The sequence below is a fragment of the Schistocerca cancellata genome, chromosome 9, assembly GCF_023864275.1.
Source record: "Schistocerca cancellata isolate TAMUIC-IGC-003103 chromosome 9, iqSchCanc2.1, whole genome shotgun sequence".
NCBI classification, from domain to species: Eukaryota; Metazoa; Arthropoda; class Insecta; order Orthoptera; family Acrididae; genus Schistocerca; species Schistocerca cancellata.
Genome location: NC_064634.1, coordinates 406,933,602 through 406,961,601, shown reverse-complemented (window position 1 = coordinate 406,961,601; position 28,000 = coordinate 406,933,602). Strand labels below are relative to the sequence as shown.

Below are 28,000 nucleotides of genomic sequence, written 5' to 3'. Positions count from 1 at the left end.
TTTCACAGCTCTACAATAACTTTATTATTTGAGATATTTTCACAATGCTTTGCACACACATACAAAAACTCAAAAAGTTTTTTTAGGTATTCACAAATGTTCGATATGTGCCCCTTTAGTGATTCGGCAGACATCAAGCCGATAATCAAGTTCCTCCCATACTCGGTGCAGCATGACCCCATCAATGAGTTCGAAAGCATCGTTGATTTGAGCTCGCAGTTCTGGCACGTTTCTTGGTAGAGGATGTTTAAACACTGAATCTTTCACGTCACCCCACAGAAAGAAATCGCATGGGGTTAAGTCGGGAGAGCGTGGAGGCCATGATATGAATTGTTGATCATGATCTCCACCACGACCGATCCATCGGTTTTCTAATCTCCTGTTTAAGAAATGTTTCTGCTTTAGCCTTTTCCGTAAGATTTTCCAAACCGTCGGCTGTGGTACGTTTAGCTCCCTGCTTGCTTTATTCGTCGACTTCCGCGGGCTACGCGTGAAACTTGCCCACACACGTTCAACCGTTTCTTCGCTCACTGCAGGCCGACCCGTTGATTTCCCCTTACAGAGGCATCCAGAAGCTTTAAACTGCGCATACCATCACCGAGTGGAGTTAGCAGTTGGTGGATCTTTGTTGAACTTCGTCCTGAAGTGTCGTTGCACTGTTATGATTGACTGATGTGAGTGCATTTCAAGCACGACATACGCTTTCTCGTCTCCTGTCGCCATTTTGCTCATTGCGCTCTCGAGCGCTCTGGCGGCAGAAACCTGAAGTGCGGCTTCAGCCGAACAAAACTTTATGAGTTTTTCTACATATCTGTAGTGTGTCGTGACCATATGTCAATGAATGGAGCTACAGTGAATTTACGAAATCGCTTCAATCATTTGTAATAGCCCTGCATTTTAGCTACTATATTTGTTTGTGCGCTGCATAATTTATACAGGGTGATTTTTTTCACTGTGTACAAACTCTAGGGACTGATAGACGAGAGGATATGGAATAAAAAAGGTTTAATGATCTTATGTTCGGAAATGCATGGTTTCCATGCTAGAGACCATTTATTCAATAATACAGTATTACAGAGACTGCAGTCTAATATACACTGTACCATGCAGCCACAGCCACAGTTACAGTAGGAGCTGACAATGGTTTCCATGTGCCTAAGCGCATGCATGTTCATGCCATAGCATGCTCCGTCTCACACATTCACATCAGCCAGGCTGCATCCGAACTGTGTCAGTGGCAGTATGAATACGCTGCTCCAGTGTCTCCACTTCTGAAATAGGCTCTGAATACACAGTACTTTTGAGATGGCCCCATAACAAGAAATTGCACTGGTTGAGATCCGATGAATGAGTAGGCCAAGCAGCTGGACCCCCTTGTCTGATCCATCAACCAGAGAAGACAACTGAAATGCATCTGAATGTTAATGGTGAAGTGGGCTGGAGCACTAACATGTAGCAGCCACATGACCCTTCAAATCATCAGTGATACTTCTTGTAGTAGGGGATGGCAAAGTCCCCCGCAAGAAATGCCGGTAGTTCCGGCCTGTTAGGCGACATGGAAGGAAGACTAGTCCCAAACTGTGATTGCCAATTACCCAGGCCCACATATTCCGGCTTCACCGATGCTGATGATTCGCTGTCACCATACCATGGGGGTTCTGCATACTATCCCACAGATGACTTATGAAAGTTGAAGATACCTCTGCGCTTAAAGGTGGCCTCACCTGTCAATAGGATGGATGACAAGTCCTGGGATCATGGTTGCCTGGTGAAGAAACCAGTGACAAAATTGATCGTGATGTGGAAAGTCTGTCGCTTATAAGCCATGCACACACTGTAAGTAATCAGAATAACAACAGTTGCCACGGAGAATGTTCCATGCAGTCATCTGGCTTACCCTGTACTGATGGGCCAACTGTCTTCCACAATGTTAATCACATTTTCCTTCAAGTGTGGTGTCTGGGTGTCTGAACATTTCAGGTACGTCCTTCATGATTTACTGCTGCCTGAAATGACCCTTTCTCAGACAAATTACAAAACACTGTTGCAAACATTGAATGCTGTGGTTGTTGTTGGTGGAGATAGGTCTCCCAATGCAACCTTGCTGCCCACTGTCAGTTCCCATTTGCCTTTCCATAAGTAAACACCGTGTCAGCAAGCTCTTGATTTGAATATGGAACCATTATGCACAATGCCGTATTACATCCACTACAAGCTGAGTCAGTAAGAGAAGTGAATTGGACATAACACTATCAGTTACTATGGCAGGAGAGGGTGCATTTCTAGACATTAGTTATCAGACCTTTTTTGTTCCATATCCTCTCATTGATCAATCCCTAGAGCTCATACACAGAGGAAAAAAGTCACTTTGTATATGACTATGATAGTTGTCACACAACCTGTACTAATGTGTAGTATGCAGCTGTAATAGTATTGTGAGGGGAACTGCATGCTGCTAAATCATTCCATGACAGTCAAAAAATGTGGTTACCATCACTCACTGTAGAGATGGTACAACTTTCAGCTTTTTTTGTGTTGGAATATGTGATGATTTCCACACTGTGCTGGCTTGTTTTCCTTCAGATCATAATGATGCAGTCGTGAGTGTCACCTGTGATAACTGATTCCAGAAATGCATAAAAGAGATGTTGCAGAGGCACAGCACCACATGGCTTGTCTCCATTCACATAGCCTTCTGTTCTTGAGTCAACAGGAGTGGCACCCAATGGGCACAAACTGGGGTCATACAGAGATGATCATGCAGAATTGTAAAGACACTTCTCAATACTTCACTGATGTTACATAATGTTATTCACTGATCCTCACAGACAGTCACAGCAGCTGTGTTGATGGGGACTTCAGTCAAAGCAAAAGCCAAAACACCAGGCCCACATTAATTAACACAGACAAGTCAGCCTTCTTTGAAGTCCTTGAACCACCTAAATACTGTTGCACAACGTAGTGCATCTCCGCAGATGCTTGCTGCAGCTTTCTGTAAGTATCAGTGGCTGCAAAGTTTAAATGAACACACAATTTTACTGCACCGTACTATTCATCTTGTGTCACCTCCATTGTTTGGTATGTGAAATGCAAAAAGTGTCTACAAATTAGCACTTTACTACCAATGTACTGATAAGAGTGCTGCCACCTATGGACATTTATACATAAAAATCATCTCTTTAGAAATATTCACAGTACTGACAGGAAACTATCATGGAAGCAACAGGAAAAAATTAGTCTCAGTCTTTGTTGATCGGTGCCCATAGGTTGTCAACTAGTGGCAGTTGGGTTTCCTGAATGAGTGAGAACCTATAGTTCACAAAAAAACTAATTTAACATTTATTGATGATGATCTTATGGAAAGCCACACTAATGATAAGAAATTAGATGTTCTAGGATCTTAACTTAATTGTTGGAAAAGGCAGATTGCTACTTACCATAAAGAAGACACATCAAATTACAGACAGGCACTATTAAGGCATTTGACATGTCTTCTTTGCAGGAAGCAGCAATCTGTCATTTCCTACATGTTGATATTCCTACATGGAGTCTCCATTGTTTAATTTATGCATGCATTTATGTAAGTTACATAATTATGACAGTGCTGACCAACAACTTCTATTTTATCTACTATGCTTCTTTGTGTGCTGCATAATTTATAGACAATTATTTTAGTTGCCACCCAAGGATTGCCTCAAAAGCCTTAAAGCCCATCTCAAAATAAATATTGTTACCATGTGTGGCAGAAAGATTTAGCCTTCATATTAAATGTTGTTGTTATTATCAACTGTCTTAATATATTTTAAAAAGCAACATAGTGCGAACATGAATGTAATCACTTACAATGGTGCATGGTCATCCTTGCAGGCTGTACTGTCATTCACGCAACAACTACAACAGTGTTCGAGGGGTACGAGAACCCGCCCACTGAGCCGGCTGCTGTCACCACTGCAGTCGGAGCCCCAGAGCCCAATCTACGCTTCACCGCCCCATTCGCCTCTGAGTGACGTGGCGGTGCCTAGCTCTCCCCTTGCCTTGAACCCCGCAGCTCTTGCACCACAGCACCAGCAGTTGCCGCTTCAGCAGCAGCAGACAGGGCTGCACAAGGGAGGCCTGCTCACGACGTAAGCACTGTGCATTTTTAAATATGTTCTGTTATGTTGTCTTTGCTGATTCTCAAACTTCAATTTAATTTGTAGGATATGTATCTGTAATAATAGAAGCACAAGAGCAGGCAAATAGCTCACTCTTTTAGCTTCATGTAACATTTTTTGTAAGCACAGCATGTCTGGGAGTGAAATGATAAACAAAACAGACATGGTTTTCTGAATTCATTCTCTGTGTTGCATTGTGAAGTATCTGTGTGATTGAGTTGTGAAAGTGCACACAGAAATAATGGCAGCCCAGTAGATTGGAAATAACAACTCATTCGTTCTTGATGCAATTACAAGAAGAAATAATACTACAGGTAATGGTACAGCCCTGATGTGATTTACAGGATGAGCTAATCCTATCAAGCCACTGTGTGGAAGGTGCAAGGTAAAACTGTAGCACATTGAGACATAGAATGAAGCTTAGGTCTGCGAGTCAGGATCCATCGAGAGATGACTTCTTAGGTTGGTGGAGGTTTACCCTGATCAGGAGTGTCCACTGACTGAGAATCCATGGAGCAGTCAGCATAATTGCTTGGCATAATTCCTAATGATGAGTGGCATATCAGAGGCTGTGCACTGGCTGAAGTACTGCCATGGCAGAGGTGTACAGTGTGATGGGGGATAGTCCCACACTGGCTGGGAATGTTGACAGATAGTGAGAGCAGTGACTGCGCTGGTGGCGTCCCAAGTTCCTGTTGATAGCTAGCTGTGTTGTATTCATTGTTGCTTCCTTGCTGCTCTGGACTGTTGAGGTTATAGCTCGCCTGTTGAGGTTGTAGATCGCCTGTAGATGCCTGAGCAGAAAGTGGACAATGTCTGATGCTGGACCACCCACTGTACATGGGTGGGCTGCAGTTAGTCATATTGGAGTAGAGATGCAGACACCACATCCTTTCTTCCTTGTGGAGAAGATAGTGGAGCCATCTAGCTTGTAGCCAAAAATCCTGCACATTGGTGTTTACCTCCATCTACATCAATATTCTGCAAGCCACCAGATGGTGTGTGACAGGGTATTTCTGGTACCACTAACTGATCCCCCCCCCCCCCCCCCCCCTTCCCTGTTCCATTTGTTAACATTGCGTGGGTAGAATGATGATTGGTAGGCCTCTGCAGTAGTTCTATTTCTTGAATTTTTTATTGTCATCATCTTATGAGATGTATGTGGGAGGAAGTAATATGTTGTCCAAATATTCTTAGAAAGTATGCTCTTGAAATTTCAATAGCAAACCTCTCCATGGAGCACAGTGCCTCTCTTGGTAGTGTCACAACTGGAGTTTGTTGAGCATCTCCGTAATGCTCTCACATGGGCTACACCAGAGGCGTTCAACCCATGATCTGTGGGCAACATGCAGCCCAGAGCAAGTTTCAGTGTGCCCCAAGAAGTGAGCATCCACATGAATGGTTAAAAAATCCATAAACTTCTATTTATATAAAGTTACAACAGATTGAATATTTTCAATTTGAAACTCTCACCACATGAAGATTCTCTCTCTCTCTCTCTCTCTCTCTCTCTCTCTCTCTCTCTCTCTCTCTCTCAGCAGTGGTTATCATTAGTGTTAAGTTTACTATGTGCAGCCCAAAAATACTAGTCTTCTTGCAGTGTGCCCCAGGTAAGATAAAAGGTTCAACACCCCGGGACTAAACGATCCAGTGGTGAAACTTTTGTCCCTTTCTTGGATATTATCTCTCTCTCTTCTAACAGTTCTACGTAGTAAGGATCTCAGACTGATGAACAGTACTCAAGAAGTGGATGAACAAGCACCTCGTAAGTCACTTCTTTAGGGGTTGCATTGAATTCCCTTAAGATTCTTCCTGTGAATCTTTCTGGGACCTGGTTTTCTAGCTACTAGTTTTATAGGGCCTCTTCACTTTTAAGTCACTTTGGATAAATACTCCTAAATATTTTGTGACTGTTACTGTTTCCAGCACATTGTCATCAATAAAGTAGTTATACAGTAGTGTATTTCTTTTCCTATGAATGCACAACATTTTATATTTATTTAGCATCAACTGTCAGTCCATGGACTGTTCATCAATCCATTCTACTAGATCATTTATATATGTTGTAAACAGTAATGATCCCATCACACATTGTTGGGGATTTCTGGTAATTGCTTTTAGATCTGTCAATTTTTTTCTGTTAAGAGTGACATGTTGAATTCTCTCTAAAAGGAAGTCTGGAATCCAGTCACAAATATGGTGTCAGAACAACATTTTCACTCTGCAGCAGAGTGTGTGCTGAAAAGAAACTGCCTGGCAGATTAAAACTGTGTGCTGGACCGAGACTCGAACTCGGGACATTTGCCTTTTGTGGGCAAGTGCTCTACTGTCTGAGCTACCCAAGCATGACTCACGCCCCATCCTCACAGCTTTACTTCCACCAGTACCTTGTCTCCTACTTTCCAAATTTCACAGAAGCTCTCCTGCGAACCTTGCAGGAGTGCTAGTTATGCAATGTTCACAGGAGAGCTTCTGTGAAATTTGGAAAGTAGGAGACAAGGTACTGGCGGAAGTAAAGCTGTGATGACGGGGCGTGAGTCGTGCTTGGGTAGCTCAGATGGTAGAGCACTCCCACGAAAGGCAAAGGTCCCGAGTTCAAGTCTCGGTCTGGCACAAAGTTTTAATCTGCCAGGAAGTTTCACAAATATGGTGCAATATTCGGTAAGCTTTTATTTTTTCACTTAAATGGGAGTGCAGGACAGTGTCCAGTGCCTTCCTGAAGTCCAGGAAAATGGCATGAACTTGGTTTACACTTTTATAAGGTGTATTGAATGATACTTTTGAATTTTTTGTATTTGTGCTGCACTTCCTTATCCTCAGCACTGAATATTTGATATTGTGTACTCAGACACCCTGCAGTTTGTATCCTGTCACTCTTGTTGAACAAAATTATTTTTCTCAATCGAAAATCCAGGAAGGAATGTAACAATAATGGTTAAAATCATTGTTCTATCTTTCTTAACATTGCTTGTAACAGCTGTAGTCATAGATGATATCAGAGCCTTATGAACACTGACACCCTCCTCTGCATTAACTGATTTGAGAACATTCAGACCTGCTTGTTGCTAGGGGACGTAAGGCATTACCTTCAAAAATTGATTCTCTGACTACCTGCTTGAAGTAATTTTTGGACAAGACATTAAGAATCATGCTTGTCTCTGGCACCAGCTTTGATAACATGACACTCCCAATCTATACCTGGCAGGTTGAAGTTACCTCTATATCAATAGCACAATGAGGAAACTTATCTACAAAAAATCTGCAAGTTCTCTCTGAAGCGCTCCACCACTACAGTGCCAGACACAGGAGGTCTTCAAAAGCATTTGAGTTCCAATTTTAACCCACCTTTGATGCTTAACTTCACCCAGATTAAATGATAGGTAGGATCCGTGATCACGTCAATAGATATTATAAAATTCTTTACTGCAATAAGTATGCCACTGTCATTGGTGACTAACCTATTGTTATGACAAATATTCCAATCTGAATTTATCTAGATAGAGTTTTAGTAGATCTCTACGTGAGCACCATATGTTAGAGGGACTATGTCTTCATTCTTCAAGAAACAGTCATAGAGAAAAATGTATAATTGTGGTCAAGACTCAATAAAATGATTCCTGTAAATATTATGGCTATCGGGAAATGTCTCCTCAATAAATGGACTTGTGTTGATGTAATGGGAATGACACAGTTATGTTAATAATTTGTTCTTGGTGATAGCTGTGAAATGGCTTAATTCTCTAAGGTTCTAGGCATCTCATGTGATGTGGATCAATTTACTATGAAATAATAGGCCATTGATTATATAAAACAATTTTTTTTCCTTTTCAGTCATCTTGCATAGATTCTGATTGTGTGCTCTTCTAAACTGGAATTTACACATCACTAAATTTAATACATATGAAATGCTAATATTGTAAGCTGTAGTGAGCTCCAATCCCTCCATGAGTTAAAAAATTTCCCGTCTGCTTTGTGAAAATTAAGATAGTAAAGATTCTGCTTCCTATATGAGAAATGATGCATACAATATCCATCCAGTAAAGTTAGGACATGCCTGTCATACATGATAACAACTCCAACATTATCATTGAAAATTTGGCACAGTGTATTAAGAAATAAGTAAGATCTTGTGGCTAGTAGCTTCTTTAGTAATTGTTGTGCATCCATATGAATTGGCCACTGTTTATTCTATGGCTGTTGATTGGCCATGCAGAGACTAACATGTACCTGTCATTTTATGACTAAGGACTTCTGCCCAACCATACAGATTTAGGTTTTCCCACATTATTTGTAGGCAGATGTCAGGATTCTCCTTTCAAAAGTCTGGTAGAAATTCCTTCCCCACCCTTATCCAATCCTAAGTTGGATTTCATTTCTAATGTGTGAATCACTAACTGCCATTAAAATTTGACATAATTAATTTCTTTTCCTTCCAATATTGGAGAGATGCTGAGTCGCAGAGAGGCACAACAAAATGACTGTCACAGTTAAAGCTTTCGGCCATTGGCCTTTGTCAACAATAGACACACAAATGTGTATGCACCCCTTCCACCCCCCACACCTCACCCCCCAACACACACACACACACACACACACACACACACACACACAAGTGCACATGCAAAAGAAACTCTCACACACAACTGCAGTCTCAGGCAACTGAAACCACACTGCCATTCTTACATTCCATCCTGGATTTTCCATTGTTTGATCTTCTCATATATATGTATTTTCCTATATACAGGGTGTATACGACCCGGGACAACCAGGAAATCCGGGAAAAACCCGGGAATTTTTTCATCAGGGAGAAAACCGGGAAAAACCCGGGAATTTTTCGGAATTTCGGGAATTTTTCATTGTTTTAGCTCTTAGTTAAATTTTTGTAATTTTGATTGCAGAATTGATTTTCTAGCAAAGAATGTTATTGTATCATGCTACTGGAGAATGATACTGCAGGAATAAAATATAAACGAGAGGGAAAAAAATAAAACTTTAGTGTCAAAGGAAATGTGTAATTTACAACAACAAAACACTGTGCATGCACAAGCGTCTGCAAATAGCAAAAATATGTCAAAGGCCGTAGGGCGCAGACTGTAATTCTTCGGAACAATAAACTGCTTGCTATGAGCATGACGTCACAACTGTTCACATTAGGTTCGTTTGACCAGTTGCCAGCGGTCTGTTGCGCATGCGCATTTGACTCGCGTACAAGCAGTACCTTCTCCCGCTACTTTAAGTTTGGCTGTTAGCTGTATCGGTAGTAGCAGCAAGCAGCCAGATGCAAACGAGAAAAAATTTTCTCCCACACCCTAGCTGCCAGATTCTCACTTGCACAGAGTTGTCTGAGTTGTAGTGGGGAGGGGGCTAGTCTCCACATGACCCGTGTTTACGTTAAGTGATTTCGCTGCTTCTCTTCGTGTACAGCTCCCACGTCAAATGAAAACAAAATGGATTTCTGTGGCCGGGAGCTATCAAGTGAATTAAAACACATTCACATAATTATGGAGGACAAAAATATATTATTAATTTCAGTTTTCCAATTTTATTTTATTTCCAAGTTAGTAGCAGTCAACCATTAATCGCCTTGCAGAACAATAAAGTTATTCTTGCAAGTTTGCTAAAGAAATTTGGCTTTATTAATCTCTCTGCTGAGGCAGTAATTTTATTTGAAACGAAGTGTTTCATTCTACAGTATTGGCTAGTTCCAACTGTTCGCTGAATTTCAAGTGCACATTATAATCGTCTGCTGTGTATGGCATTATGCCATAATAAAGAACCAAAAATGAGATCGTAGAGTACTGGTACTCCAAGAAAATTTACATCCCAAAAACCACACTGAAAAGCTTAATATCAGATGGGACCTACTTCATTGTGAATCGTGAAAAAGGCAATTTGCACTTCAAGCTGAATTATGCATTTCAGTATGGTTTACGAAATTCCAATGCTCTTTGGAGTATCCTCTGATAACCTGTTTCTTTTATTGTCTAATGTAAGCTCTCTTAGTGCTTTATACACACGAACATGCGGGCTTCCTACACCACTGTAGTTGCACACACACACTAATGCCTGTTTTCTGGCGCTCTCTGGCAACTGGTAAATAGAAACTAATTCTAACAGTCTCCGGATAGTATTGCGAACGGTGGTTAGAAAAGCGTTACTTTCAAAGTAAATTCTTTTTTAATGCAAGATGAATTATCTTACGTGTGAGAAAGTGGGATGGATTTCTAAATAGCGGAGCATTCGAAACTGAACTTTCTGAGGACCAGCCACTTACAAAAATTTTGAGCCGAGACATTTATGTCATAATTTTAAATTTACTGGCACATTTGTGTGATGTGTCTTAAAGTATAACACACGCAAAAAAGATCAGTATTAGATGTGAAAGCTTTGCTTAAACCGTTAACTTTTCCTCTTGTGTGTTCGCATGTAACCAGTGATCTTGCTATTGGCTGACTATAACATGTGTCCTATGCTCTGAATAGCTGCTGACATCGGCTGGTGAGATCTCGTGGCTTGAGAAATGACTCGCTTACAAAAGGACATCGCAACCTCGGTTTCAACGCTCCGGAAACTAACGCGCTGTGTTTGGTGCAATTCGAATTTATACTTTTGTAATATGAAAATATGCAACGTATATGTTGCTGCAAATCAAAGGTCTTTCCAAAACTTCTCTCCTTTTTTATTAAAAGTCTCTCCAAAACTTCTCTGCCCCATCTTTTTTTTCCGTGAAGTTCTACGCGATTGTATAAAACGTTAACCATTCAAAGGATTGATAAGTTTTACAGTTCCAAGGGAAAATCTACGGAAAACCTACTGACACTTAGCACAGAAAAAGTGTATTTTCGGCCGGGAAAAAGCATATTTTTTAAACGGGATATCCGGGAGAAATCCGGGAATAATCTGGGAATTTTTTTTCCTTGTCCCCATATACACCTTGTATATATATATATAGTTTCCTATATACAGGGTGAAGCGAAATTCACACACTCGGGCTTCGCAGCGCAACAACTCACTTGCCAGTAATAATAAAATGTCTCTCTCAAAATTTCGGCTGGCGAATACATCCAGCAGAAAAAGGACGTAAAAGAGTGGCAATCTGGCAACACTGTAATCACTTGTATGGTAACTACCTCTGTCAGCACATGTTCATTGTGATGTACAGTTGGTGCAATGGATAGAGTTCTGGGTTAGCATGCAGCAGTTCGATGGTTCGATCCTGGGTTGAGGCCTATGTTTTTTATTTGGTAAATGTAGTGTAGGTGGTTCGGTATTTGGCATCTTAATCGTCAACAGCGATTGCAGCGGGTCCTCTAGGAAACACTTGCACTTACATACTACAATCGAAGAAATGGAAGATTGGTCAGCTTTGAAAGAAGTGCTTTTCATGTCATGGATTTTCACAATTACCTCACCCAGTAGACGTGAAACCTGTTTTCTTTGTATCCTCCTCCAATGGTCCCAGAGATTAGTAGCAATTATTATTCCATACATTTGGTTAGGGCCTTAATGTTACCAGTAGGACTACCAATGTGCTTTGTGAATAATGTCCAAACTTGGTTACTATTTGTATGTGATACCACCATGGTCCCATGCCTTTAAACACGAGTCTGGTAACCGCATGCTGTTTAGTACATATTTCAATGCATTGTTATTATTATTATTATTATATCGATGGGATTGTGGAAACGTCATGTCTATTACCTTGAGGGACACAGTGTAATTCAAAACAGGACATTTCACAATTAGCGATGTCCATATCAATCATGCAGAACAATCTCTGTTAGAGGGGTAATGTGCATTACATGGAACAGGTGTGTCTTTAGCATCTCGAAATTGATATTATTTTTGTAGTTATTCTGTCCTAAGACAGGTCATTTGCTTCAGTTGTATTTCTTATTTGTCTAATCACGTATTTTTTACGTTCAGAGTTACAAAATGTTGTAAATTTAGGATACATGTGACATAAGAAACGGCGTATATTACAGTATGAAATGTCAGAATGAAATAAGAAAATAAAAAAAATTGTGCCCTAATACAGGATCGAACCCACGACCTCCTGCATGCTGACCCAAAACTCTATCCTCTGCACCAACTGCAGCACAACTACGATGTGCTAACAAAGCTAGTTACCGTACATGTGATTACAGTGTTGCCAGATTGCCACTCTGTAATGTCCTTTTTCTGCCGGATGCACTTGATTGATGAAATTTTGCAAGAGACATTTTTTTATCGCTGGCATGTGAGGAGACGCACTGCGAAGCCCGAGTGCGTGAATTTCACTTCACTCTGTATATACTCTTTTTGTTTACATTATAAAAAATCTTTTCTTTTGTACCTTTATGACATCAACCTCCTCCAACATCACCATACATTTATGTTTCAGCTATTACATTCATTGTGAATAATGATGTAGCCCCAGTCTTGGAACTGTGTATATTCACTTCACCAAAACCATGATGTGTAGGCTCCTCTAAGTAGGTAAATCAGTCTTGGAACCATGCAGTGTAAGCATAGGATCCTGTAGTCAGTGTTGGTGATTTGTGGAATATTGTGTTGTCTTTGAAGTTTGTCTTCCCTAAGCAGGACTTGTTTTTTCGAATTTCTTACAAAGCAAGCCTAATGTCATAGGAACTTCAGTTATTATGCTAGTATTTCGACAGATACATCTGTCATTTTCAGATTGAGCTGACTGACTTCACTGCGTGCATGTGCGCGCGCCTGTGTGTGTGTGTGTGTGTGTGTGTGTGTGTGTGTGTGTGTGTGTGTCAGTGAAAAATCAACCTGAAGACTATATTTGATAAAACACACATACATATGTTTAAAAATATGTTTTTAGTTATAGTTTTTCAGCTATATCACCCTCCTTACAGCACAACAGTTTCACAGATAACACTGCGTGTTATGATGACAGATACTTAGCAGTGTAGTTTGATCAGCATTGGTTTCATATGTACTCTTGATTCTATCTGCAATTCAGTGTGTGCTGTACGCTCATATCCTACACAGCAACACAACTTTGCTTTACAGGACTGCATCCCTAATGGCAGATTCGCACTTTGCACGTGACACGCACATGAGGATAATTCTTGGTAACAGCTCAAGTACTGAGGGTCGAGGACCTCCAGGTCTTCTGTCACCTCAGGTTGCATCTGAATGCACAAATTCCAAGTTTGGTGGCGGGTAAGTTGCATGTAATGATGGAGCTACTACTCAGGACTGTTATGGTCGTAGCTGGCCTGTAGATGCCTGAGTAGGAAGTGTACAATGCTTGAGGCTGGGCCACCCACCCCACATGGGTGTGCTGCAGTTGCATCATATTGGAGTGGTGGTGTGGACACTGTATCTCTTTTTCCTTGTGGAGAAGATGGCACAGCCATGTTGCTAGTAGCCATAAATTCTGCACATTTGTGTTTATCTACATCTCCACTCTGTATGCCACCTGACAGTATGTGACAGAGGATACTTCTGGTATCACTGACAGACTGACTAATCTCCACTCCTCCCGTACCGTCCCTTCCCCTCCCCTCCCCTCCCCTCCCCTCCCATTTTATTTTCCACTTGTGATTTTCTTGTGGTAAGAATGACTGTTGGGAAGCCTCGAAATGGCAGATACTGAGATAGCAGATCATGGAATGAAAAAACAACAACAGCTGCTTTGCAGTGGAAAGGCATCAGGACCAGATAACATACCTGTAAGATTTTATAGAGATCATGAGAAAGAACGTGCTCCCCTTCTAGCAGCAATTTATCATTGGTCTCTGGAGCAACAAGGGGTACATAGTGACAGGAAAAAAAAAAGCAATTCATTCCCTTTTTTGTCTAAGGGTCGTAGGAGATGCATATAATTGTACGCCATTATCATTGACTTCAATCTGTTATAGAATTACGGAACTCATTCCAAGCTCATGTATTATGACGATATTTAAAAACAATAATTCCCTTTATAAAATTCAACATGGATTCACACTGTTCTTCCATCAGATCCCCAACACAGCAGATGTATGTGGGAGTAAGTAATGTGTTCAAAGCTTTCTGAAGCATATTCTGTCAAAATTTAAGTAGTAAACCTCTCCACAATGAACAATTGCTCTCTTGTAGCATCTACACTTGGAGTTATTTGAGTGTCTCAGTAATGCTCTTGTGCTGGTTAAATGACCCTATGATGAAACTCTCCTCTCTTTTTTTGGATTTATCTCTCTCTTCTATCAGTGTTACCTGGTAAGTGTCTCAGACTGTTGAACAGTACTCAAGAAGTGGTTGAACAAGCACCTTGTAAGACACTCTTTAGTGGTGGGATTAAATTTCTTAAGATTCTTCTTGTGAATCTGTCTGGCACATGCTGTTCCTATAATTAGGTTTATGCAGCCATTGCACTTAAAGTTGCTCTTTATAAGTGCTCCTAGATTTTTGTGATGGTTACTATTTCCAGCAATTTGTCATCAATAGAGTAGTTATACATTAGTGGACTTATTTTCCTATGAATGCACAATGTGTTACATTTATTTACATTCAGGGTCAACTGCCAGTCCATTGACTGTTCATCAATCCTCTGTAGGTCCTTCTGCAAGTCATTACTGTCTTCTGGCATTGGTACCTTTGTATAGATAACTGTGTCATCTGCGAACAGTCCAAAAGAGCTTCTAATGCCTTCTATTAGATCATTTATATACAATGTAAACAGTAATGGTACTGTCACACATCCTTGAGTATTCCAGAAATTGTCTTTACATCTGTTGATTTTGCTCCATTAAGACATGTTGAGTTCTATCTGCAAGGAAGTCTTGAAGCGAATTACAAATCTGGTCCGATACTCAGTCAGATTTTATTTTTTCACTAAATGATGGTGCTGGACCCTGCCAACTGTCTGCTTGAAGTTGAGGACATGTCATCAACTTGACGGCCAACATCTGCTGTGTTGTGGATCTCGTGGAGGAACAGCATGAGCTGAGTTTTACAAGATGTCTGTCAGCAGAATATGTGTTGAATTTTACTAGAGGAAATTGTTGTTTTTAAGTAAGGATCATCGTAAGATGTGTGTGTTAAACAAGTTCCACAATTCTAAAACAGATTTTTTTTTCCCAAATCACTAAGTACCCTTTGTTGCTCAAGTGACCAGTGGTAAACTGTCCTGATGTCTTTGATGTATTTTCACTCCAAAGCAACTGTAGATGTTTTTCTATTCCATGATCTGCTATCTCAATATCTGCCATTTTGAAGGTCGTATGATAGTTGAAAGGTGGGTCTGTATTACGATCTCCTCCAGTGAAATAATTTTGGAAAACCAAATTCAGTAGTTCAGCCTTATGGCTGCCATTTTCCCTTTCAGTTCTATTATGTTCACTGAGTGGCTGGTCAGATGATTTCAAATTGCTTACTTATTTTACATACGACAAATATTTCTCAAGGTTTTGAGACAGATCAGTTGACAATATTTTACTCTCAAAGTCGTTAAATGCATCTTTCATTGTTTTCCTTATGATTATTTTTGCTTTGCTGGGCTTTTGTTTGGGAACTAAGTTTTGATTTCTCTTGAATCTGTGATAATCTCTCTTTTGTTTACATAGCAGATCCGTAACATGGCTCATGAACCATGGTGGGTCTTCCCATCCCTTGACACATTGCTTGCAACACATTTGTCTAAGGTGTTTTGAATGAAGCTTTTGTATTTTTTCCATTTGTCCTCCACACTTTCATCCTTGGTACTGAAGTATTTGATTTTGCCTACTCAGATACCCTGCAATTTGTATCCTGTCATTTTTGCTAAACAATAATATTTCCCTTCCTTTGTTAACATTCCTTGTAACACCTGTAGTCATAGATACTGTATGAATACTAATACCCTCCTCGGCATTAACTGATTTGAGAATTTTCCAGATCTGTTTGTTACTATGGGATTCAAGATGTTACCTTCACCAATTGGTTCTCTAACTACCTCCTTGCAGTAATTTTCAGACAAGACATTAGAATCATGTTACATGAATCCCTGTCTCTGGCACCAGCTTTGATAGCTTAACTCTCCAAATCAATATCTGGCAGGTAGAAGTCACCCCTATGATCAAGAAACTTATTGATAAAATTCTGCAAGTTCTCTCTGAAGTACTCTACCACTACAGAGCCTCAGTCATGCAGTGAAACATCTTGTAGTAACATCGGTAGAACATTACGTAGGAAATCAGCATACATTGCACCATACAGGCAGTCTGTAAAAGCATGTGATTACCACCTTGACTCACATTTGATGTTCAATTTCACCAAGATTAAATGACATTCGAGATCCATGATAACTTCACTACATATTAATGAATTCCTTAAATCAGTAAATATGCTGTGGTGATTGGTAACTAACCTATTCTTATGATAAATATTCCAATCTGAATGTATCTAGATGAGGAAAGATTAGTTTTAGTACATCTCTAAGTGAACATCACATGTAATAGGGACTATGTTTTCATTCTTTAACAAAAATCACAGGGAAAAGTACGTAATTGTTGTCAAGCCTCAACAAAATGACTCCTCTAAATATATTACAGCAATCAGAAAATGTCTCCTCAATTAGGGGAATTGTGTTGATATAATGAGATGGGAGACAGTTACATTAATAGTTGGTTCCTGATGATAACTGTAAAATGGCTTAATTCCTTACGTTTCTAGGCATCGGATGTGATGTCAGTCAATTCTCTGTGAAATAATAGGCCATTGATACTCTGAACCCCATTTTTTCCTTTTTCAGTCATCTTATACAGGGTGGTCCATTGATCGTGACTGGGCAGAATATCTCACGAAATGTCAAACAAAAAACCTACAAAGAACAAAACTTGTCTAGCTTGAAGGGGGAAACCAGATGGGGCTATGGTTGGCCCGCTAGATGGCACTGCCATAGGTCAAATGGATATCAACTGCGTTTTTTTTTTTATAGGAACCCCCATTTTTATTACATATTCGTGTAGTACGTAAATAAATATTAATGTTTTAGTTGGACCACTTTTTTCGCTTTGTGATAGATGGTGCTGTAATAGTCACAAACATATTGCTCACAATTTTAGACGAACAGTTGGTAACAGATAGGTTTTTTTAAATTAAAATACAGAACATAGGTATGTGTGAACATTTTATTTCGGTTTTTCCAGTGTGAAATGTGTACCTTTGTGAACTTATTATTTCTGAGAACACATGCTGTTACAGCATGATTACCTGTAAATACCACATTAATGCAATATTAATGCAATAAATGCTCAAAATGATGTCCCTCAACCTCAATGCATTTGGCAATACGTGTAATGACATTCCTTTAAACAGCGAGTAGTTCACCTTCCATAATATTCGCACATGCATTGATAATGTGCTGACGCATGTTGTCAGGTGCTGTCGTTGGATCACGATAGCCAATATCCTTCAACTTTCCCCACAGAAAAAAATCCGGGGACGTCAGATCCAGTGAACGTGTGGGCCATGGTAGGGTGCTTTGACGACCAATCCACCTGTCATGAAATATGCTATTCAATACCACTTCAACCACACGTGAGCTATGTGCCGGACATCACATCCATCATGTTGGAAGTACATCACCATTCTGTTATGCAGTGAAACATCTTGTAGTAACATCGGTAGAACATTACGTAGGAAATCAGCATACATTGCACCATTTAGATTGCCATGCCATTTCACATGAGGCTGAAAACTTCCTGTTTCCTTAAATAACGTAACTATCTGATGAACGGTCCAGACACTTGGATGATGTCATCCAGGACTTCAAGCAGCATACACAGCACATGCCCGTTGGGCATTTTGATCACAATAGCCATACATCAACACGATATCGACCTTTTCCGCAATTGGTAAACGGTCCATTTTAACACGGGTAATGTATCACGAAGCAAATACCGTCCGCATTGGCAGAATGTTACGTGATACCATGTACTTATACGTTTGTGATTATTACAGTGCCATCTATCACAAAGCAAAAAAAGTGGTCCAACTAAAACATTCATATTTCTTTACCTACTACATGAATATGTAATTAAAGATGGGGGTTCCTATTTTAAAAAACACAGTTGATATCTGTTTGACGTATGGCAGCACCATCTAGCGGGCCGACCATAGCGCCATCTGGTTTCCCCCTTCAGGCTAGACGGGTTTCGTTCTTTGTAGTTTTTTTCATTTGATGCTTATTTTGTGAGATGGACCACCCTGTATATGTATCTGATTGTGAGATCACTCAGAATTGTAGTTTACACATCACTAAATTTAATGCATATGAAATGGTGATATTGTAAGCTGCAGTGAGCTCCGATCCCTCTATAAGTTAAAAAGTTTCTTTACAGCTTTGTTAAAATTCAGATAATAAAGATTCTCCTTTCTACATGAGAAATTATGTGTACGGTGTACATCCAGTAAAGTTAGGACTTGCTTATCATACACAACAACTACTCCATTCAAGAATATTATCATTGAAAGTTTGGCACAATGTATTAAAAAATAAGTTAGGTCTTGTGGCTAGCTGTAGCTTCTTTGGTATATGATTGTTGTGGTTCCATGTGAATTGGCTACTGTTCATTCTATGGCTGTTGATTGCCTATACCAAATGTAACATGTATCTCCCATTTTATAACTAAGGACCTCTGGGCAACCATCCAGATTTAGTTTTGCGTGCATTATTTGTAGGCAGATGTCAGGATTTTCCTTTCAAAAGTCTAGCTGAAATTTCTGCCCCATCCTTATTCAGTCCTAACTTGGATTTCATTTTTGACGAGTGAGTCACTGAAACAACATCAGAATTGGATCTGTAGACATTTACTTTCCATCCAATAATTTCTGTGCACTCTTTTTCTTCACACTATCTCAAAAATATGCCCTTTTGTACCTTTACAATATCAGCCTTCCCCAACATCACCACACATTCATGTTTCAGCCGTTGCATTTGTAGTGAATAATGATGCAGCGCCAATCTTGAAGCTGTTTATGTTCACTTTACCATAACCATGATGTGTAGCCTTCTCTAAGTAGGTAAGTCAGTATCAGAACCATGCAGTATAGCCGTGACATGTGGGGAATAATGTGTCATGGTTGAAGTTTAACAATAGAAATGCAAGTTCTTGTGTTCATAATAATGAATTAGGGATTTTGTTGTATTAATTGGTCTTCCCTCTGCATGACTTAATTTTTTGGATTTCTTACAAAAAAAAAAAAAAAAAAAAAAAGACTAATGATCATAAGAACTCCAGTTAGTAAGCTGATATTTCAGCAGATATCTCTGTCATCTTCAGATTGACCTGACTACAATCAATGTGTGTGTGTGTGTGTGTGTGTGTGTGTGTGTGTGTGTGTGTGTGTTTGATAAAACATACAGACATATGTTTAAAAATATGTTATATGTTGTAGATTTTCAGCTATGTAAACCTCCTTACTACACAATGGTTTCAAAGATTACACTGCGTGTTACGATGACAGATACTACTAGTTAACAAATTTAAACTTTTTTCTGCATCTGGTTTGTAAATGGGTGAATTTATGTAATTTTGGGGTGCTGAATACACTGGTAAAATCAGTTTTTCTGTATGATGTCACATTTCCTAGATACACAGCAGAATAAAAAATGGTAATAGCAAAAATTGACACAGTTAAGACAAACAAAAATATACATTCAGAACTTTTGAAATCAATACTATTTTGTATGTATATATGGGCATGATGCCAATAAAAGGTCCAAATTAGTTCAGAAGATATTTTCACCTTTAATGCGATGACTGAGCTCTTCTTTTGTTTGCCGTTTCATTGCTCTCCCAAACAAGACCCCAGCAGTAGACACCCGCCATTGAAGGGTTCCATTGCCCTTGGTAGTGGGGTTCCATCGTAAGAATGTCTTGGTGAAAGTGTTCATCATGTTCATCACTTACGCCTCCCAAATTTTCTGGGAAGAAATCAAGGTGAGGGTGTAAGAAGTGAATTTTAAGCGACATTCTACACCTCATGTTCTTATAGTTGTCCAACAGATCATTCACAATGATAACATAGTTTTTGTCTTTTCTGTTACCCAAAAAGCCCTTCACAATTGCTTTAAAAGAACACCATGCAGGTAATTGGATATCTGTGAGTTTGGTATCAAAGGTTGGATCTTTCAGCAATTTTCTTATTTGTGGTCCAACAAATACACCCTCTTTCAGCTTCGCCTCACTTAATTTGGGGAACTTTTCATTTAAGTGATTGAAGGCCTCACCTTCTATATCCAGAGCTTTTACAAAGTCTTTGATAAGGCCCAATTTGATATGAAGGGGAGGAAAAATGATTTTATCGGGCTCAACAAATGGGGTATTGTTCACATTTACATTTCCAGGATTATGTGACTTCCTTATAGGCCATTCCTTGACTGTATAGTGGTTCTTGGTGCCACGGCTGTCCCAAAGGCATAAAAAGCAGCAGTATTTCGTGTATCCAGCCTGTAAACCTGTAAGGAGTGCAACTTTTAAATCACAGCAAAGCTGCCATTCATGATCCTTATATTTGATTGCCTCTAGCAGCAAAGCCATGGTTTCATAAGTTTCTTCCATGTCTACTGCGTAAGCCAAAGGTACCGATGGAAATGCATTGCCGTTATGCAGTAGTACTGTTTTCAAGCTGGTTTTACTGGAGTCAGTAAATACTCGCCACTCCTGTGGATTATGTTGTACACCTAGCTGCATCATCAGACCATTGACATCTCAACATACACACATTGAATTCTGCATATCAAAATACTGAGCATAGGAAGCACCTCTTGATGTGAAACAGGAAATTTTTGTCCCTGGAGCTAGAAGGTTCCATTGTCGCAGTCTCAACACCAAGAGTTCAGCTTGCTGTTTTGAAAGTTTTAGATCATGAACCAAATTGTTCAATTCCTCTTGATTAAAGAGCTGAGGTGAAGTGTCATGATACTGAGGGCAGTACTCTTCTGTATGTTCAATACTTTCTGATTCACTTGACATGGTGTCTGGTTCGGTGGCTTTCAAGTTACAGACAGGAACAGGCAACCCCTCATCATGGGGCACGGGCAAATGCACTGAAGATACATTTGGATACTTTATTTTTAGTTTTGCTTGAATGTCCCAAAATATTTGTAAGACAGAAGTAACAGTCTGAATAATGGTCTATAGGCTCACACTACACCATCGGAATAGCGAATGGCATGGCTCGGAGTTTTCCTTTCAACCACTTGGTTAGGGTTGTAGTACAATTTATGCAGGCAATATGAGGTGCAAAATTTTTATCTTGATCAACAGCACAATCAAAATGCAATTTATATGCCTTCTTAAGCAAATCAGTGAATGATTTTCTTTGGGCTTTTGGAGTGAATTTCCCACATACATACAAAAGTTGTCGGGGTGGTTTAGGCAGCAATGAGACTTACTAGTTGCCATTTTTCTTATTGTAATTTTTAAACACAAAATGTTTACTCTATCTTTCACAGGAAATGCTCACTGAGGATCTCTTTCACACCACTGGATTACTGCGCCAACCATTTACTGACAATTTGTAGATCTTCTAGCTCCCCTCTGCAAATCAAAAACAAACAATTAAACATCAAAACAGAAAAACAGCAAAAAGCAAAATACCGAATACAAAAAATAAAAAAAACCTTTAAAAACTCAAAAATGGTATGTTCTAGAACATTTTGAAAGTTATATTCGGATTCTACACACCAAAATACATACTAGTAAATATATCATATCCCAGATGCAAAATGGCTGTTGACTAGTGTACTTAGCAGTGTAATGTTTGATCAGCACTGGTTTCGCATGTACTCTTGATTGTATCTGAAGTTAACTGTGTGCTGTATACTCATATCCTATACAGCAGCACAACTTTGCGTTACAGGACTGCATCCCCAATGGCAGACTCGCAAAGTGACACGCACATGAGGATAATTCTTGGTAAAAGCTCAAGCACTGAGGGACGAGGACCTCCAGGTCTTCTGTCATCTCAGATTGCATCTGAATGCACAAATTCCAAGTTTGGTGGCGGGTAAGTTGCATGTAATGATGAAGATACAACTCAGGACTGTTATGGTCGTAGCTGGCCTGTAGATGCCTGAGAAGGAAGTGCATAATGCTTGAGGCTGGGCCACCCACCCCACATGGGTGTGCTGCAGTTGCAGTCATATTGGAGTGGAGATGTGGACACTGCATCTCTTCTTCCTTGTGGAGAAGCTGGCACAGCCATGTTGCTAGTAGCCTTAAATTCTGCACATTTGTGTTTGTCTACATCTCCACTCTGCACGCCACCTGACAGTATGTGACAGAGGATACTTCTGGTATCACTGACCGATCCCCTTCATTCTTTTTCCACTTGCGAATAGCTCGTGGGAAGAATGATTGTCGGTAAGCCTCTGCATTTTTTGAATTTTCTTATTGAGGTCATCTCATGAAACATATGTAGGAGAAAGTAATATGTTGTCCGAAGCTTCTCGGATGTTTGATCAGCACTGGTTTCGCATGTATTCTTGATTGTATCTGAAGTTAACTGTGTGCTGTATACTCATATCCTATACAGCAGCACAACTTTGCGTTACAGGACTGCATCCCCAATGGCAGACTCGCAAAGTGACACGCACATGAGGATAATTCTTGGTAAAAGCTCAAGCACTGAGGGACGAGGACCTCCAGGTCTTCTGTCATCTCAGATTGCATCTGAATGCACAAATTCCAAGTTTGGTGGCGGGTAAGTTGCATGTAATGATGAAGATACAACTCAGGACTGTTATGGTTGTAGCTGGCCTGTAGATGCCTGAGTAGGAAGTGCATAATGCTTGAGGCTGGGCCACCCACCCCACATGGGTGTGCTGCAGTTGCAGTCATATTGGAGTGGAGATGTAGACACTGCATCTCTTCTTCCTTGTGGAGAAGCTGGCACAGCCATGTTGCTAGTAGCCTTAAATTCTGCACATTTGTGTTTGTCTACATCACCACTCTGCACGCCACCTGACAGTATGTGACAGAGGATACTTCTGGTATCACTGACAGATCCCCTTCTTCCCTTTTCCACTTGCGAATGGCTCGTGGGAAGAATGATTGTCGGTAAGCCTCTGCATTTTTTGAATTTTCTTATTGTGGTCATCTCGTGAAACATATGTAGGAGAAAGTAATATGTTGTCCGAAGCTTCTCGGAGAGTACTCTCTCCATCCCCCCCCCCCCCCCCCCCCCCCCATTTTAATCTGTCTCTTCCATCAGTTTTACGTAGTAAGGGTCTCAGACTGATGAACACTACTCAAAAAGCAGTCAAACAAGCACCTTGTAAGCCACTTCTTTAGTAGTTGATTTCCTTAAGATTCTTTCTGTGAATGTGTCTGGTACTTGATTTTCCTAATATTAGTTTTATGCAGTCATTGCACTTAAAGTCACTCTATATAAATGCTCATAGATATTTTGTGATGGTTATTATTTCCAGCAATTTGTCATCAATAGAGTAGTTATACATTAGTGGACTTATTTTCCTGTGAATGCACAATGTGTTATATTTCTTTAAATGCAGCATCAACTGTCAGTCTGTGGATTGTTCATCAAACCTCTGTAGGTCCTTCTGCAAATCATTGCTGTCTTCTGCCATTGGTACCTTCTTATAGACAACTGTATCATCTGCAAACAGTTCAAAAGAGCTTCTAACACATTCTACTAGATCAGTTTCAGCTCTCTGAGAGTGCAGATGTGTGTGTGTGTGTGTGTGTGTGTGTGTGTGTTTTTCTACTGCCGACAAAGGCCTTAATGGCTGAAAGCTATGATTGTGTGAATCTTTTTATTGTGCCTATCGCGGCTCAGCATCTCCGCTATATGGGGAGTAGCAACTTTCCTTCTCTCGTATTGTTACATTCCATCCTGGATTTTCCATTGTTTGATTCTACTAGATCATTTATATACATTGTAAAGAGTAATGGTCCACACTATGTGCAAGGAAGTCTAGAATCCAATTACAGATCTGGTCCGATACTCAGTAAGCTTTTATTTTTTCACTAAACGGCGGGCAGGACGCTGTCGTATGTTTTATTGAAGTTGAAGAACATGGCATTAACTTGAGTGCTGATGTCTGCTGTGTTGTGATCTCATGGAGGACCAGCATGAGCTGAGTTTTGCAAGATGTCTTTCTGTGGAATCCGTGTTGAATTTTACAGAGAAAATTGTTGTTCTTAAAGTTTGTCGTAACACATTTGCATGAAACAAGTTCTATAATTCTATAACAGATTGACATCAATGATAGAAGCCTACAATTACGTGCATCTCCTACAACTCTTTTTGAAAACAGGACTGAGGTGCTTTCTTCTTTTCCTGTCACTATGTACCCTTTTTTGCTCCAGTGACCAATGGTAAACTGCAGATAGAAGGGGAGCATGTTCTTTCTCTTGATCTCTGTAGAATCTTACAGGAATGTTATCTGGTCCTGACACCATTACACTGCAAAGCAACTGTACAAGGGTGTAGAAAAAAACCCTTCACCATGGGCGGAGCTTGTGTAGTATGCATTTCTGCCGCTAGATGTGTATAGCGCAACTCATTGCCAATTGTGATTGTTTTTGCAAGCACTGTTTTGTTCTTGTTTTGTTTTTTATGATGGTGAGTTTAAGTGAACAGCATGCAGCTGAAATTGTTTTAATGTTGTAAACAGCTTTCCATGATGGCACTATGGGAAAAACTCGAGTGTAAGAGAGTGATTTGCTCAATTTAAAAATGGTGACATGTTGATCGATGACAAACCTTGTTCTAGACTTCCATAAACTGCCCAAATTGATGAAAATATTGAAAAAAAATCCAGGACCTGTGTTCACAGACCATCGACTGACAACTGATCAGCTGTCAGAGATTGCACGGCAGTGCTCTTTTAAGAAGACCCAATTTGTGGCACTCAGGAGACTGGTTCTTCCACCATGACTACACATGTACAGAAACAGCCATTTCTATTAGCCAGTTTTTGGCTAAATATGACATGGTTTTTGTTGCCCCATGCACCTTATTTGCTTGACCTGGCTCTGTGTGGCTTTTTCGTATTTCAGTGCATGAAAGTGGGCATGAAAGGACACCAATTTGACATTAAGAAGTCAAGAAAAAAACAATGGAGGAGCTGTCACCCATTTCTAAAGATGACTACCAAAATGTTTCAAACAGTGGAAGCACTGGTGGGGCAAATGCATTGGTTGTAATGGAGAGTATTTTGTATGGGATAAGATTGTTACCACCTAATAGTTGTTTTTTTGTTTTTGATGTCCAATTTCAATATCGCCATATCAAAATTTGTATGATAGTTGGATGGTGGGTCCTTATAATGATCTACTCCAGTGAAATAATTTTGGAAGATCAATTTCAGTATTTCAGCCTTGTGGCTGTCATTTTCCCTTTCAACAATATTTTACTCTCTAAGTCATGAAATGCTTCTTTCATTGCTCTCATTAGGATCATTTTTGATTTGTTGGGCTTTTGTTTGGCAGCTAGGTTTTGATTTCTCTTGAATCTGTGACAAATCTCTCTTTGTTTACATTGCAGTTTTGTAACCTGGCTCATAATCCATGGTGGGTCTTTCCCATCCCTTAACATATTGCTCGGAACACATTTGTCTAAGGTGTATTGAATGATGCTTTTGTATTTTTTCTATTTGTGCACCACACTTTCATCCTTGGTACTGAAGTGTTTGATTTTGCCTATTCAGATACCTTGCAATTTGTCTCTTGTCACTCTTGCTAAGCAAAAATATTTTCTTATCTTTGTTAACATTCCTTGCAGCACCGGTAGTCATAGATACCTCCTCTACGTTAACTGATTCAAGAATTTTCCAGATCTGTTTGTTACTGTGGGATCTAAGATGTTACCTTCACCAGTTGGTTCTCTAACTACCTGCTTGTGTTAACTTTCAGACAAGACATTAAAAATCATGTTACATGAATCCCTGCCTCTGGCTCTGATACCAGCTTTGACTCTGACTCTCCCAGTCAATACCTGGCAGGTTGAAGTCACTCCTATTACAAAAGCATGATCAGGAAACTTAGTTACCAAATTCTGCAAGTACTCTCTGAAGCCACTCTACCACTACAGAGCCAGACACAGGTGTATAAAAGCTTGTGATTACCATTCTGACCCACCTTTGATGCTTAACTTCACCCAGATTAAATGACATTCAGGATCCGTGATAACCTCACTAGATATTACTGAATTCTTCAGAGCAGTAAATATGCTGCTGCCAGAGCAGTAAATATGCTGCTGGCATTGGTAACTAACCTATTCTTATGATAAATATTCCATTTTGAATGTATTTAGATGAGGAAAGATTAGTTTTAGTACATCTCTACATGAACACCACATGTAGTAGGGACTATGTCTTCATTCTTCAACAGACAGTCTCAGGGAAAAATATATTATTGTGGTCAAGCCTCAACAAAATGACTCCTGTAAGTATTACACCTATCAGAAAATATCTCCTGAATAGAGGGACTTGTGTTGATATAATGGGAAGGGAGACAGTTACGTTAATAGTTGGTTCCTGGTGATAACTGTAAAATGGCTTAATTCCTTGCATTTCTAGGCGTGTGATGTGATGTCAATCAATTCTCTATAAAAAAGTAGTTGGCCATTGATACTCTGAAACCCGTATTTCCTTTTCAGTCATCTTATGTAGGTATGTGATCTTTCAGAATTGTTATTTACACATCACTAAATTTAATGAATATGAAATGGTGGTATTGTAAGCTGCAGTGAGCTCTGATCCCTCCATAAGTTAGAAAGTTTCTTTGCTGCTTTGTGAGAACTCTGATAATAAAGATTCTCCTTCCTGCAAGAGAAATGATGTGTAGAATATCCATCCAGTAAAGTTAGGATATATCGGTCATACACGTCAACAACTCCGTTCAAGAACATATCACTGAAACTTCAGCACAGTGTGTTACAAAATAAGTAAGATCTTGTTAATAGCTGTAGCTTCTTTGGTACGTAATTGTTGTGCTTCCAAGAGAGTTGGCTACTGTTGATGGGTTGTAGCAGGACTATCATATGGCTCTTGTTTTCTAAGGATAGCTGTCCACCATTCAGATTTAGGTTTTCCTGCATTATTTGTAGGCAAATGTCAGGATTTTTCTTCATAAAGCCTAGTTGATACTTTACAGTATCAACCTACCACAATGTCAACGTCCATCCATTTTTCAGCTACTGAGTTCATAGTGAATAATGATGCAGCCCCAATTTTGGAGCCATGTGTGTTCACTTTACCAAAACATGATATTTAGCCCTGTCTAAGTAGGTAAGTCAATCTGACAACACTGCAGCATAGGCATAGGAACCAGTTGTCATTGCTTGTGATTTGTGGAAAAATGTGAAGCCATTGAAGTTTAACATTAGAATTGTGGCATTTGTTATATTTGGTCGTCTTAGCTCTACATGATGGATTTCTCAGATTTCTTGCAAAACATGTCTGGAGATAATGGGATCTTCAGTTATTATGTGATATTTTGGCAGAGACACTGTCAGATTGGCATTCGGGAGGACAACGGTTCAATCCCATGTCCAGCCATCCTGATTTAGGTTTTCCGTGATTTCCCTAAATCGCTCGAGGCAAATTCCGGGATGGTTCCTTTGAAAGGGCATGGCCAACTTCCTTCCCCATCCTTCCTTAATCCGATGAGACCGATGACCTTGCAGTTTGGTCTCTTCCCCCAAACAACCAACCAACCACTGTCAGATTCAGAGTGAGCTCACTGATTCTATCTCTCTCTCTCTCTCTCTCTCTCTCTCTCTCTCTGTGTGTGTGTGTGTGTGTGTGTGTGTGTGTGAGAGAGAGAGAGAGAGAGAGAGAGAGAGAGAGAGAGAATCAACCTGAAGAAATTATTTGATAACACACACATAGA

At 39.9% G+C, this 28,000-nt stretch overlaps 1 protein-coding gene across 1 annotated transcript in view; it reads left to right on the top strand.

The window, feature by feature from the left end:
* LOC126101455 (ankyrin repeat domain-containing protein 50) overlaps positions 1–28,000 on the top strand; it is a 148,791-nt gene that overhangs the window by 103,654 nt on the left and 17,137 nt on the right. The window contains exons 19-22 of the mRNA XM_049912108.1: positions 3,868–4,124; positions 13,182–13,334; positions 22,002–22,148; positions 22,698–22,844. Of these exons, the coding sequence (XP_049768065.1) occupies positions 3,868–4,124; positions 13,182–13,334; positions 22,002–22,148; positions 22,698–22,844 (704 nt within the window). The remainder of the gene's footprint in view (positions 1–3,867; positions 4,125–13,181; positions 13,335–22,001; positions 22,149–22,697; positions 22,845–28,000) is intronic.